The 15,244-nt window shown below is 39.2% G+C and overlaps 1 protein-coding gene across 3 annotated transcripts in view; it reads right to left on the bottom strand.

The window, feature by feature from the left end:
• Nucleotides 1–1,066: 1,066 nt before the first annotated feature.
• The window catches only part of PTCH1 (patched 1), a 66,143-nt gene continuing 51,965 nt past the window's right edge, over nucleotides 1,067–15,244 (bottom strand). For 2 of the 3 annotated variants that reach the window (XM_071729990.1, XM_071729988.1), the window contains exons 18-23: nucleotides 14,723–14,860; nucleotides 12,058–12,200; nucleotides 8,995–9,094; nucleotides 7,387–7,641; nucleotides 5,879–6,398; nucleotides 1,067–4,343 (exon numbers count right to left, since the gene is read on the bottom strand). In XM_071729990.1, coding sequence (XP_071586091.1) covers nucleotides 5,880–6,398; nucleotides 7,387–7,641; nucleotides 8,995–9,094; nucleotides 12,058–12,200; nucleotides 14,723–14,860 — 1,155 coding nt within the window. In that variant the 3' untranslated portion in view covers nucleotides 1,067–4,343; nucleotide 5,879. The remainder of the gene's footprint in view (nucleotides 4,344–5,878; nucleotides 6,399–7,386; nucleotides 7,642–8,994; nucleotides 9,095–12,057; nucleotides 12,201–14,722; nucleotides 14,861–15,244) is intronic. The other variant, XM_071729991.1, reaches the window with a different exon arrangement.

The raw sequence follows: 15,244 nt of genomic DNA, 5'->3' as shown, positions 1-15,244 counted from the left end.
GGCTGGATCAGTGAGGCGGTCAATGAGCTGTGCTAATGCAAGACTTGAGTGGCCACTGCTCTCACAGGCTGTAGCCCAGCAAGGGCAAATCTGCAACCTGACCCAGTCTGGCTAGTCCTGAGGATCTGAAGGAGAGTAGCAAAAAACCCCCATGTGTAGCAGTTTTGCAGTTCAAGTCCTTTAACTGTATCTTTCTCATCTGTTTCCAGAAAATACAAGATAAAAAGCTGTATTTCCTCTGACCATGAAAAATGGAGGCTGAATTATAAATTATCCTGAGACATGTTTGAGCTTTTTGTTTATGAGAAATTTAGAAGGCTCATGAAAAAATCATGAAAGGGTATAGGACAAAGTAAAGGACTGATGTCTCTGTGGCACTTTGGCAAATGCCCAGCAGAAAATGCTTGCACAGGACAAACCACACCAAGGTTTAAGATGCTACTGACTTCGGGCAAATATTGCTCCTTACAACATGACCCTGCTGCCTGCAGTAGCCTCTCCTCCTTTCCTCAGCAGTGCCCTGGCTTGAAGTTGCCAGCACAGCTTCCTGAATGAGTTTTGTCCAGAGTCTCCCTTCTTCAAGCGAAGAGCTGAGGTTTTCAGAATTCATATTTATTTACTATTTTGCTCCACAAAATGAGAAAATCAGACTATTTATGTAATCCAATTTAGGGAGCAACCACAGAGACAGAAGAAGATGAAGAGTTAGCTCTCATTTCTAAGCAGAAATAACCTGGACGTAAACTGTTTTAGCCAGGAGTTCGAAGTCTACATAAAATACTTTGTTCAAAGTGAGAATGAAAGTAATGATCTGGTCCTAAACCTATCGTCTCAGACATAACAAGGGCAACAGAATCAACAGACAAGCACCAGCATATTACAATTTTGACAGGATTTTAGAAGTGGCCCCCGCTCCAACATGGGCAAATCTAAATCTCCCAAATATCTTGATTACTGAAACATCCCAAGTTCATGCTCCAGATCAGGAGGACAGCATGGCTGTACCTGCACCGCTGACCAGTACTACATAAAGAAGCATTCTAGGAACAACCAAATCCGTAACCAATAAGTTATAATATTTTTTATTCATGTTAGAGTTTCTATCAGTGTTTGAACATTAATATTTAAGAGAGTTTGTACAATTTCCATTGAAAGTTTAAATTGAAAACCACACTAGATCACAAACGGTAACTAAAACACAGCTCAGAATTGTATGAATATTCACACTCGCTTTCTCTTAACACTGTTAAACACTTTCTTTTCTGCCAGGGGTTTTACAAGGAGAAGTGTGCACCGTAATCATATCTCAGCAGTGTTCCAAAACATAATGGTATCATCATTACATATAAACTCTTTAAAAATAGACTTCTGTCAAAAGACTTGATGGCTACTATGTACACTACAAAAATAAATTTTCATATAAATAAATTATATGGCATAATTTTATCTTTGTAATTGAAATGACACAAACCCACTCCTACCAAAACAAGTAGGCAATGAGACCCAGTTCGAATATTTTTTCCTTTTAACTCCTTATGCTAAAAGCTATGGTGAGTCCTTAATGTAAATGTTATATACTCTTTCCTATTTAACATTAGTAAGCACTCTATACAAATAAAAATCCATTAAACAGTAAAAACATAGCTGTAATAGTGTTTCCAATAGACATAAAATCCCTGCATCTTGTTTGTTATAAACTGGCATGACAAATACTGTAAGAAAACATTCTTATTATACAAAAATATAAATATCACCTACGATTAAAAAAGTTAAAAAACAAAACCAAAAGAAAATAAACGTTGCCAGCTACCGAGTTCTCCCCTCGCCAATGTGACTATCAGAGGAGGGTCTACATTGTGCAGAAAGCAGCAGACAGCTCAGCCACACACCAGCACACAGGAGAGGACCCGGAGAGGGGCAGGTGGGAGGCAGAGTGTCTGTCCCAGGCTGTCCCCCTCCATCCCCAGGCAGTGCAGGGAGCGAGGCAGCCGCCGCAGCGGCGTCAGCGGGAGGGAGCCCTGCCGACCTCTGGCATGGGCACACGGATGCCCGGCAGCTGAAGGGAGCTCCCAATTAGTATCATACAGTTTTGTTGCAGAGCTTGTATGATCCGAGGTCACTACACTGCTAGTGCTCAAGTGGGGGCCCCTCATCTTTTTTGTCACGAGCAGTTTTCACACCAGACAGTGGACTGGACCAGCAGGCAGTTGCGGCGTTAACCCTCAGTGTGCACTGAAACAGCAGCTTACGCATCATGGGAATGACACCAGGCTCTCGCCACCTGCTCTTGGAGAGTGAGTTCACATTGGAGATCTGTAAACAAGTGCCTCATATCAAAGTGTTTTCAAGTGAGCAAAAAAAGGCATGGAAATCTGTGCATTCTAATTATCCCCATTTGTTATGCTGGCAAGGTCTGTCGGCAAAGATAGATTCCCTGAAGCCACTGGAAAACAACACCCATCAAAGAATCGGCTGCTGCTATTCAGGCATCATACTCAAAGAAAATCCCCACCAGTGCTGCATTTAGAAACTGAATACTGGTTGTGGTTGTTTGGCTCTTAGTATATGACTGAACATCTACCTGCTCTAAAAAAGAAAGCTAGGAGAAGGGAAAAAAAAAAAAAAAAAAATACAAAGAGAGAGGAAGAACAGAGATAATGAAAACGCCTATTTTTTTAAATTAAACTTCTCCATTCTTAAGTGTATCCAACTGGAACACAGATTGTGATGTTTTTTTCAGACCCTTCACCTGCAGCAATCCCCTTCAGTTTAAAAATAATATACAAAAAGCTAAATTAGTTTCGCAAAGAGATCCCAGTTTAGCTGTTTTAATTAAAAGTGCCAATGCAGGGAAAAAAAAAACAATAGAGAAAGTAACAACCCAGGCCTTGGGTGTCATTACAGTCCTGGACCTATCAGAAAACCATTTATATTTAAAAAGTGAGAATAGATCTTTTTTATCCTTCCATTTGATTTATATCACTTGCTATTAACTCCCTTTCCTCCCATGAAAATAAGGTGACCAAAGATACTGCTTTTAATGCTGTGAGGACACAGCTGAGCTGTAGTTCACCATCAAACAGCTCAATTATCCAGAATTATCATTCTAATGCCACTCATAGTTAACAGTATCAGTATCAAAATAAGGCATATGCTCATTGGAATTCTATAACCACCAGCACCTCTCAATATACAGCACCTTTGGAAGTGAAAAATAATGGTTATAGTGTTTACACTTAACCTGGCACCTTTTGCAAAATAAAATAAAATAAAATAAAACAAAATAAAATAAAATAAAATTAAAAAATTTAAAAAATAATAATAATAATCAAAGCACTACATAATTAAGCCTCACAACATTCCTGGGAGGTAGGTAAGTGTAATTATGCCCATTTTACAGAATGAGAAATGGAGGCATGGGGCAGTTAAGTGACTTGACCAAAGTTACATGAAGCAAGTCATTAAGAGTGTGGGAAACTGAACTGCAATCCCAAACCTCAACTCCCTGCCCTGTCTTCTGTTTTAGTTAGGCCTTTGATGATGGCAGCCTATGCTAAATGTTGGTGAACACCAACACTAGCATGTACTAACAGGGAAACCCAGACTCACATCAGCATCAGTGGGTTTATAAGCCCACTAAGAGTTACCATACAGTAAAGAGAAACTAAAGTACACCAGGAACGTACACAAAAAACCATGCACACTTCCAGATGCACACATGGATACACACAGCAAAACAGAACCTGCACATAGCTAAATCTGTTTAAACCTCCCAGATTAACTTGCTTTTCTTCATATCTGCTTATTTTAAAAATTATCACGCATAGCGTGTTTGAAAGTTAACAGTAACGTTTCATACTACCACAGGGTTGTGATACGCAAATTTAAAATATTTTAAACAGACATGTACCTTTTTAAAAAAGAACCCTATTACATAAGCAATATTTGCATAGAATTATACAAGTAAATTATACAATATTTAAGCAGCAGCAACTTATGCTGAAATTTAAAACTAGATTAAGCTTAGTTGTGGCACAGAAATCAATGTACAGTAAGTACAAAGCGCACACAAATTGTCCCCATTCTATTGCCCATAGGCAAATGACTCCAGATTATACTACTTTACATTGTTCTTTTGTATATTACATATGTGTACATCTTTTAAATACTTCAGAAATATTTAACAAAATAATACAATAGGTTACAGTAACAGTGAACTCTTGTTCTGATGCAGCATGTCCTTTTCTACAATTTCAAGAAGTTCTCCCCTTCAAGCAGTTCTTCGAGCAGTTCTGGAAGTACAGCTTTCCATCTTTGGCCTCTTCTTTGCTTCAGTTATTGCCCTTTAAAAATAAAGGCAGAAGAAAAACATTAATTAAAGTTCAAGAATTGACGAACAAATCAAGCTAATCCAAAGCTCATTTTATGGTTCTTGTGGCTATAATCACCAATCAGAAAATGTGAGCTCTGCTTTCATCTCAGTCATTTATTTCCCAGTAAAGAAATACTGATGCCAGTTTAAAAAAATGCAGATCCTTTGATTTCTGATTTCTCATTTTTAGATACTTGAGACAAATTCAGTAAAACACAATGAACACTTCAGGGAGAGATCTGCTACACTGAATACTGCACGCAGTTAAGAATCTCATATTACAACATGCAGTTCTGCTTGAAAAAGCTAAGCCTAAGTATTTCCTTTTTCTAAGGATACTATTACTTGTGACATTTCTGAACTGTGTGGCTGAAGGCATTCATGTCTACCTGCACTTTGGGATGTATGAAGAGACATTTTATAAACCAGAAGGTGATTCAACCATGAGTCATCAGAACTTTTCCATCAAAACTCTTCATGTGTGTGCGTGAGCATGCGTGTGTGTACAAGTAAAATAGTTCTACAAGAAAAAAAAGAGTAGCTTGTTCTGGTCAAACTAGTGTCTGACACTGAAGAGCTCTGCAAAGCAGAGAGAAAAAAGGGATCCACAGCTAAGTATCGTTTTAAAAATTTCCTCTTTCCCCCAAAAGAGAGAAAAACAGAGTTAAAATTGAGAGGGATATGGTTTTCAGGCAAAAGCCCTAAAAAGGTTTAAGGGCAAAAACTCAATTGGTTTCTCCCCTTCAAAGTATTACCTATAAAATTAATGGAAAATTAAGTCTCACAAGTTTTTGAGCATTCTGCTGTTTCACAGGAACACATTAAATGTCCTGCTAGGTCAGGTCTACCTTATGCAAGTCTGCAATAGCCACTGCAGCTGTGCCTAGCTGGGGAGAGACTGGCCCCCAGACTCCTGGAGCATGTGAATTCTCTGGGTTAGTCTTTGAATGCTGCCAAAGCACAGGGGACATTCAGTAATGCACCATTCAGCCCATCTTTCAGAGGGATTCAGTCCTCACTGTGGACTTCAAATTCCATGAAACAATTTTATTCAAGAGAGAACAGCTCTTAAGGTAGCTGTCCATTTACTCTCCTAGATAGACAGTGTCATTCTGCATGATGTTATAGAATGTGCCTGAGACAGGGATCAGAAGATAGGACCTGTCAACAGTAAATGCAGTTGCACAGCTTTGGAAATGTTACACAACACCTCTGCTTAATTCTCCTCATCTGGTAAGCTAGGGCTCCATGCTGTACCAACCCACAATGCAAGGCCCTCAGAAATAGTTCATGTCTGAATCCACTGCAACTTTTCTGTTTGGGAAAGTACTGTGTTATCCAACCTGATTTCTAACACTATATTTGTGATCAGCAGATTTAAGATGATACCAGACCAGTAAGTAAACTTCACTAAAAGAAAGGCACCAAAGATTTCTTCTTTCCCTGCTTTAAATCACACCATTGCCTGGTGGAGGCAAAGCTTGCATCCACAGGAGACAGACCTACCTTACTGTGAGCTGTTGCTGGGTACCCTTTCCTCACATTCAACATCTTGCAGTTCTATAACTTCTATTTTAGAATTTCTTCTTTCACACCGCACATTAAAAGGCACATGGGGGTCCTCAAACGGCCCGTGGTCAGCTCCATGGTATCCCTCACAGGTAGGAAAGCTCCCACCCCGGGAGCTGTGGCTGTGCACCACGGGGTGGACAGCAACAGTCACTGAAGCCGAGGCGGTGACAGTGGTGATGGGCTGGCAGTACGCTGGTCCTGCCCCACCGAACGCCGGGCTCCTCATGCTATGAGACTGAGCCCTGTGGCCTGAGCGATCCCTACTGCTAGGTCCTGGATGCCCTTCAGCAGAAATTTCAAAAGCATCCCTGCGAGGGCGGTAAGGAGGTGGCCGCAGCTTTTCCTTGGCTTCCTGCTTGGCCTGTCTGCCTTGACGCCAGGCGGGCTGCATGCCGGGCTCCGGGTTCGGCTGTAATCTGGGACTCGGCTGATGCCCTGTCTCTGGCTGAACCACCTGAAAGAGAGACACGTGGTTATGCCTCTGACAAAGTAAAGCAAACAAACACTACGGTTATTTATATTTTATGCAGAGAACACTTCAGAACGCTGTCTTGGATCTAACTTGGATCTACCCTCTGGAGACTGATGGAGACTGGTAACTGTTGCTTTTTCCAGATAGTTTTTGTCTGAAGTTACTAAAACCTTGAAAGCATACCTTCAGAAAAAGGCAGGATGATAGCTGAAAACATTATTGTAAGCTTCCTACATAATGGTCCATCTTTTCAAAGGGAGGGGTGACAAGCACTTGATCTTAACTCATTCAACAAGCAGAACTGCAGGCATTTGGGAAAGGTTCTGTTCCATGCAGGGTACATAGGCAGGATGTTAGTAGACGAGTTTGTATAGAGAGTAGGAATCTGTTTCCTGATTTCCGTAAAAAGCATGAAGCACAGTGGCCACATCAGTCAATAAACCGTGACTGACTTCAAATGTGGCTGTGCTTGTACCTATTTCTAGGCCTCTGCTGAACAAAACCAGATCTGCACTGCAGCTCAGCATGCAGCATCAGCAGGGGTAAGAGACAGTGCTTTTTCACTTTCCTTTGAAAATGCAGTTATACCAAGCCAGTAGCAAGATGCAGCCAGCCCAAGATTTGGTACAACCCTGATACTATTTTCTTGTAGCTCTATTGGTATTTCTACCAAAAATGTGCTATCAGAGTGGGATAAAATGGTGATACACAAGGAAGAGGTTTGGATCTTTTAATCTCTCCCTGTTCTCTCTCTGCAAAGAGTATATCAAACAGACTGAGAATTCTCTCTTGTGGCTGGTGCTAATATGATGTAACAGCAGTTATGCATGCCAAAGACCTCTACTTTCATACCATTACTTTACTCCCAACTTTATTCAAAAGGAGCTGGTGAGGAAAGACTGTACTCCCTGCTTACAAATTCTGACACTAAAAAACCCAAACACTGCCTGTCAGTATGTGAGCTACTCACAGTGGATCTTGCAAAGACAGGGTTCTCAGTGGCTTCCACAATTACTTGATGGACTGGTGCCCCGGGACCTTGGGTGGCCTCATACTGACGAACTTCTTCACTGATGCCAGACACTGTAGTTTGAGAGCTGTACTCTGAATCAGAGGAATCTGATGCATTACTTGCATGCCCAGGTGGCAGTGCAAACCTCACTACGCTTGGAGGTGGCTCAGGAGATGGTGTGGGCAATCTATTTCGTCCGTTGGCTGGAGAAACCTGATAACACATTCAGCAACATTCAGTTAGCATTACCCTTTCCATCATCAGTGCTTGACATTAACGTTATTCTGCCAAATACACCTTCCCATGACACAAGAACTTTAGTGACAGTTTTCTGATTAATATTTATTCTGAAATGAAAAAAAATAATGAAAGAAAGAGACATGATCTCTATCTGTGGATATGTATTTAAACAGGATAACACAGATTCTTCTTGGTGTCTTTGTCTTAGGAAGTGCATGAATGTGTGTGCATGCAGGAACTTGCACCTATAAAAATAATATGTGGACTTCACTTTTCCTTCAGCATACATTTATCGGTGATTTAATAAAGTCACCTCAAATGTGTACGTATAGTACAGTTCAATGTCTTTTTGCATAGAGAGGTGGACACATACATAACAGCAACATAGGTCCTAACAACATAAGCCCATGTATATTGGTTGAGTAAGGGACATGTAATATTCACTGTTAGGAATGTAAGAGATTACATACTGTTATCAAAACTGTTTTACTACTAATAAAAAAATAAATACTTTTGAAATATTACTAGTGCTGGTTACACACCTCGTGCTGTATTCTCTCACCCACACATACATATATATAGACGTGCAAGCATATCACACTGATTCTGCTGATATGTGTAAAGATAGCCCTATGTAATGCAGTAATTGTGTTAACTGTAATAATGAAATCAACACCCAACTACAAATTCAGTATCTATTATTCCTTTTTAGCTGTAAAGTTATTAACATCTAAGTGGAGCCTTCCACCACCGAAAGTGTTGCTGGGGCCAAGAGCATACCACAGGGTGTAACAATTGGACAGGGGGGACCTTCTGGCAGGCTGATCATCATTATCAAGGTGTGGTCTGTGGACCACCACTGATGTATGTTGGTACACACAGGCCTTCCTGGTGGTCTGCTCAGTTAAATATTTTGAGGAAAACAACAGAGGCAGTGAGGACTCTATGTGCACTAAACAAACCATCTATTGAAAAATACTGGGGAAAATCCTTAATTTACAAACTAGTTTGCATAGCTCATTATGCTTTTTTTAAGCACAGCTAATAATATGTTTGTATCATTTGCTGATTGCAGCCTCTAAAACATTACTTATTAAAAAAATACTTATGAAAATATAAGTAGAAGATCAACTAAATAATAAACAGCACCTCTAGTAAGGATTAAAAAAAAACAACAAACCACCAATCTAGAGCAAGAAACTTATTAACTAAAAAAGTCCAAGGTATTTTAAAAACAATGAATTTTTAAATAAGGGGGGTGGGTGATTTGGGGGCAGGGGCTCAGTTGTAGAAATATTTCTTTCATTCAGCATTCATTTTACTGACCTCAGGGTATGGTCCAAAGAATGAAAGAAGAACAGGAAGCAGCACCAATCCATTGAGAACTCCCAGAATGGTTAAGATTGCCAAAACAGCAAAGAAATACCTGAAGGAGGGTTTTAAGGTGGTTGGGGTAAAAAATAGGCAAAAATATTGTTAGAAATAAAGGATTACAACATACACCTACAGATGTTGTAATTATATATATACTAATTTGAATCTAAAGTATTACTGTTCTTGTACTAATTGTATCACTTTCCATATACAGATATAGGGGTTTTTACCTTTTGAATTAGAGAAGCTACATTCCACAACCCAAAGTGTTAGTTGATAAAGGAAAGAAAAAAAATTACATTTGTTAATTTCCCGGAATCTGGAAGCACGTATAATGTTATTTATGAATGTGTTTCACAAACACAAAAATATGGAATGTGCTGTGAATAGCTGAATGGATTGAAAGCACAAATACAATGAAAAGGGGCCCCCATTAGTGAAAACCAAGCAGAAGCAAACAAATGAAGTGAAGGGTGTAGAATTTAAACAATTTAGCCTAGAAGGAAAAGAAGCCCTCTTCTCCCAGCAGCTAATCCACTGTGAAATGCTTCTGCATCTTACAGCAGAATCTCTAATTAAATCCCCAGTGTATCAGGTAAGGGTTTTCCTTGCTGTTCATTAATCACAACTTTCCACCTAGAATTCTGTGAGTTCCAGTTTTACCAAACAGCTCCAACTGCAACCCTTTTACAACACAAGAACCTGCTTTCTGCAAAGAAAGTGCTGCCCATTCTATAGCAAGCTTCAGCATTGTACTGGGTAAGAGCACTCCACAATGGCAGAGCTGCACTGCCGGCTAATCTTTTGTTGAACAATTTAGCATCTCTGAATACTCTTGTTTTGCGTCAGCCAATTCAAACATAAAGGCTGAAGTACTATGGAAGAGAAGGAAAGTGCACAAGTGGTTGTCCTTTCCCACCACCGAGGGCTAAGGTCTGCGATCCTTCATGAATACCAAGGTAAACCTGTCAGCATAAGGAAAGCCCTGCTAGTTGGTATTCGGCACAGCTGGGGCTCAGATTAAACTTAAGGCTGCCTTATAATTAATGATTTCAAGGACTCAGTCTTGGTTGATTCCTGGAGGAGAAGGCAAAGGAGGAGAACGGAGGGCAAGTTTGCTACTAATGGGTCTGCTGATTGCATTGTCTAGCTGGCAACAAACTTTAATGCCTCCCCATTTCCACATCTGATCAAATATATCAGACTTCTGTAAAACTACAAGTATCCTGCTATTGTAAACATTTGGGCATTTCTGATCTGCATTAGCAAAAATCAGCAAGCCAATCGGCTCTACTAACATAAACCACCAGAGCTTTATACTGGGACAGAGATCAACAACAGGCATTAAAAACATTTGCATCTCATCAATCTAACCCTAGGATAAACAGGAGGATTATAGCTCTGACCACTTGGTGTATACAATGTCTGTTAATTTACTTAATCTTCCACACTGTTAGACTAATCTATCGTGTTCCGGAAGTTTGGGATCTTCTTCACCCGCTATAACAATGCTCAGGCTCCCATAGTTTATTTTATATTATTTTTTAAACAAGGCAAACTAAAGTCAGATTGTGCTAGGAAATGAGAAACTGATGGCCAAAAAAAGTAAAATAACATAAGTTGAAAAGTTGAAAGGCTCGTTTTATAAACTGAGAGAACATCCAATCCAAATTTGGTGCGAAGGGCTGCTACAATCTTCTATTTGCTATGACATAAAAATATGCTTGCCAAAATCTCATCTCTTAAGTAGCTAAGTGGCATGCCAAATGTACCCCTATAAATTTTGGTTAAATTTATATGTAACCTATATGTCAAAGTGTTTCAACCCTTATGAGATCAGGTCCTAGAAGAATAATTCAACTTTATTTCTTCAAAACCAATAAAGTAAAAAATACTGACTTGGGAAAAAACCCACAAATTCTATTTCAGGACATGAAATAATTGTATAGTAATAATCCTCATGTAGATTTCATGAGGTCTCGCTGTGAACTGCCAGCTTTCTTCACATCTCTTACATACATAAACAAAACATCTTGATGAGATTTAGCAGCCATTTTCTCAGTTCCTGCCCCTGACATTTTGTTGTTCTTGTTGTCAAATGGATGTTAGCTAAGTCTAGTCATCCATCCAGCTTATGTCCACCTAAGTCATTAAGTCATCTTTCAGGGCATTTTTATTTGGCCCAGTTCTACCTCAGTTCCATTTTAGGACTTGGATTATATTTTTTTTTCACGCTCTAGTTTGCCACAAAGAACCAGTGTTACTTCTAAGATTAGCCATTTTGCAGAGCTCCACAGGTTGTTTGGAATAGAATAGGATCTGTTTCATTGCACTTCTCAAGTTACCCTGAATGAGAAACTTGCTTTCCTCTCATACTTGACAAATTCACATTCTTAATTAAATTCAAAAGAAACAGTCTGCCCGTAGTTCTAAACAGAAGGGCCTTCAGGCTTTGCTTCACGAAATTTTAATATGAAGTTCTGTGCTCGTACTTATGGTTCCCCAGCTCCCAAACAGGACTTTTTTTCCCCTTCCTGTTATATATCACTATAAACCCCATATAACGATAGGAGGAGGAATGCCTGTAGAGTCTCTTGCAGCACAGTTGCAGCATGTTTGTGGGTTCATGTGTTCTTTGCACACAAATTGTTGTGCATACAAGGTGCGTGGAGGACCTAGAGGTTAAAGGTGACACCCAGCTGATACTCGACTATACCAGATGGTCTGAACTGACTCAAACCCAGAATTAGACAGCTTTGCTAGAGAGGGCCAACTTTGTGTTCTTTCATGGGTGTCAGATTTTCCTGGAATGGATTTTAATACCAGCAATGGAAACAGCACAGTGTCTAGCATGTAACAAGGAGTTAATAAAACAGAAGGAAAGCAGGACCATGATGTAAGCACGCTTGACACACCATGCATAGTAATAAAATGACGGATACACTGAAGTGACTAAAAATTAAAAGCATGCTAATTTTTTTTTTTTTAAAGACAAGACACACAAAAATGCTTTACCTGACAATGAAATCAAACTCTGATCCTGCGAGCATTAGTACCCCCAACAGAGTAGACACAGCCCCATCCAGCACTGGTGCAAACATGTGTTCCAATGCAAGGACAGCCCTATGGCTCCTGTCTCCTATGGCAGTTAAAAATGCCTGTAAAATAATGAAATCAATTTCCTTAGACAGATGCATACAGCCTTCCAAACCACCTCTTTCATAGCATGCAGGGTTTTCACAAGTTAACTACTTCAAACCACAGTTTATGAAAGTACCTTCTACAGCTGGTAAACCTTTACAAAAAGGCCTGATTCTGCATTCATACCATGTACCTGCTGCTGAAGTCACACAGCCAGAGTAAGCACTGATTACAGAGTCAGACCACAGTACTAATTTTGGGAAAAATGCCCTGCTTGCATCAGTAGGCTTTTGTCTCCAGTTCTGCTTATTTCTACTTGCAAAGAATTAATTTCAGGGTGAAAGCACTTCAGGGGTCAAAATTACAGGGCTACTCCTCTCCCTTTTGTGGGGCTACATCCTCTATGACACTTCTATTTCACTCAAAATAGATGTTTGTGCAACAATATAAAGTTTCCTTAGCAATAAATAGTGCTGAATATGGTTGTGCCTGAGCAATAAGATGACTCGTGAAATGTCTTTCTCCAACTCCTTAGTGAACAAGCTGTATTGTGAACACTCTGCTGAATTTTTCTTCTCTGTGTATGACTTAGTGATTTAAGAAGAAAAGAATCTGGCTGATTTTTCTTCCTGTGATTTGTAAGGGCTCTATCTTCTCTCTTGCCTACTGAGGTATGAGCTCAAGCATCTATCTTGTTCCTGGTCATGGAATATAAGCCTCTCTTTCTCAGTGGCTTATTTTCACTTATCTGACATATTTGGGGTGAAATCAGGCAACATATTAAAAAGTTATCTGGGCGACAAGCAGACCAAAAATGGGTACATGTGGAGTGGGATTCCTAATCCTCTTTTCTGTATGTAGCCAAACCATGAATTACTGATCTTCAGTATTGGATTAAAAGATGTATGTGGAAAATTAATGTTACTAGGACATTTTAAATAACCATATACATAAATGGATAAAGAATAACCCTCAGGGTAAAGGCAGATGTCAGTGAGACTCACATGGATGGATCTGATTCAGAATATACACACATATATATGTGCAATTAAAGGATAGATAGTGCAAGAGTCTACTATGGAGTCAGAATTTATTTGCAGAATTAAAAAAAAATGAGGTCATAGTTCATAAACGACAGCAGAGAACCAAGCCACAAGCAGATTTTGAATCACTCTTAAATGAGCACAATTAAGTTATGTATCAATAATTCCAGCATTGCCTTTTTTTGCTTATATAATACTTGTTTGACGGTTTACATGCAGGACGTTCTGTAGAGGTCATTTCTGCAGGAAAGTACTGCAACTGAAGTACAGTAGGCATTCTTTTACCTAAAGCCTACATTTGTGTAGATATTATTATATATATTTGTCCTCTAAATTACATTAGTTTCTTCCCATTTAGAAACAACGAAATATTCTGTCTCTTTTATTCCAGTTTTCCTGCTTCAAATCTTCAGTTCTAAGAAACTGACATTTCTTTCATCCTTTCATACATCATTAGTTTCTGGCACTTCCCAAACCTCTGCAAGCCCTAGCAAACAGCTTTACCTCCAAAAGCCTAACAATTTACAACAGGAGGGAGAAAAAAACAGATGTCACCACTCCTCTTTAATCTTACCATACTCCTCCTATGATTTTTCTAAAATTAGTCTTTCCATTCTGACACCTTTATGTGCCCAAACTCTTAAGTGTGCAAAATGTTGGAAAGATCAGCACTGATATTGTCAAATGTAAATAATAAAATAGCTTTACTCTGTTCTTTGTCACCAAATAAAGCAAGAGTTTTGTGTACCTTGAACACTCAAAACTGCCCCCTTACAAATGGGCTGCTGTTTCTGTGCATTTTTGCACATCAGGGTGACTAAGAGGGGTAACTAGATGAACTCTAGATTTGATCACTTAACCTTGAAAATGTTGAAAAACTTTATTTAAAACATACTTCCCCCAGGCTCCTCCTTATCACATGGTCGAACTATTTTCCTATAGACTACATGTTTGTGCCCATTTTTAATAGCTGATGGGTTCTGAAAAGAGGGTGCAGATTTTTCAAGTGGAAAATTAATCCAAATACATTCAAGTTTCAGTGGTCCAGAGAGATCAAATAACACTACATGTAGTTTTCAAAATCTTCTTTAAAGGTTTCTCTTCCACAAGATACAGAATCTACACACAAGAGGGAAAAACAGCTACAAAGCACTAAGGCAACTGTAGTCAAGGGACAGGAGAGTCTGGACTGAAGTAAGGTGCATTACTCTGCTCTGCTCTGCCTGTATATTTGCAACATTAAAAAATAACTAGTTTTTCACAGGTATATTGCATCCCCTCTTATGTCTTGGGAGACTAACTCAATAGTGAAGAACTACCTCATTGAGTTCAACTCTGCTCTATCAAGACAATCTGAATCCTACACAAAATTTTGCAACCAATTTCTTTCCGAGAATCATGTCACTCACTTAAGAGACTAAATAATTATTTGTTATCCTAGCACAGCCAACATTTTATTTTAAATTGTTTTGAAAATGCTTCCTGATTTTACATACCAAAGCAACATGAACAGTGAATTCCACTCCAATGCCAACAGAAGCAATCAGGATAACCACAGGCACTGCACTCAGCTTTATTCCAATGAGACCCATCATGCCAAACAACTCCACAGTCATCAGAGCCAGCACCACCACCTAGATGATTTAAAACAGTTGTTAGTAACTTCTTACACTCCAGACACATGACGAGAAAGACTTTTCAAAATAATATGGCTGCTATAAAACACACTCCTCAAAGCCATCCAACAGGATGCCTTCCGAAAGGCAAGATGCTTTTCCTTGTTCATTGTGCACAATAGCAATGACTTGCTCAAAAGACTGTTTAAACTCCCAAGAACCAGTTGACAGACTAACCATCTATTTTTCACTGGTTACAACTTATCAGTGATCCAAAAAACAGCTTATTATTCCTTATTATGGATACCCCCAAAAACATTTTTTTTCTCATTTTCACCTGTTTATTGGACAATCCTTCCAGAAAAAACAACATTCAACTACATGTATTGGACTTCTTTTTGT

The sequence above is a fragment of the Heliangelus exortis genome, chromosome Z (genome assembly GCF_036169615.1).
Source record: "Heliangelus exortis chromosome Z, bHelExo1.hap1, whole genome shotgun sequence".
Classification (NCBI taxonomy): domain Eukaryota; kingdom Metazoa; phylum Chordata; class Aves; order Apodiformes; family Trochilidae; genus Heliangelus; species Heliangelus exortis.
Note: the sequence above shows the minus strand (reverse complement) of the source record. Positions and strands in the feature narration are given on the sequence as shown.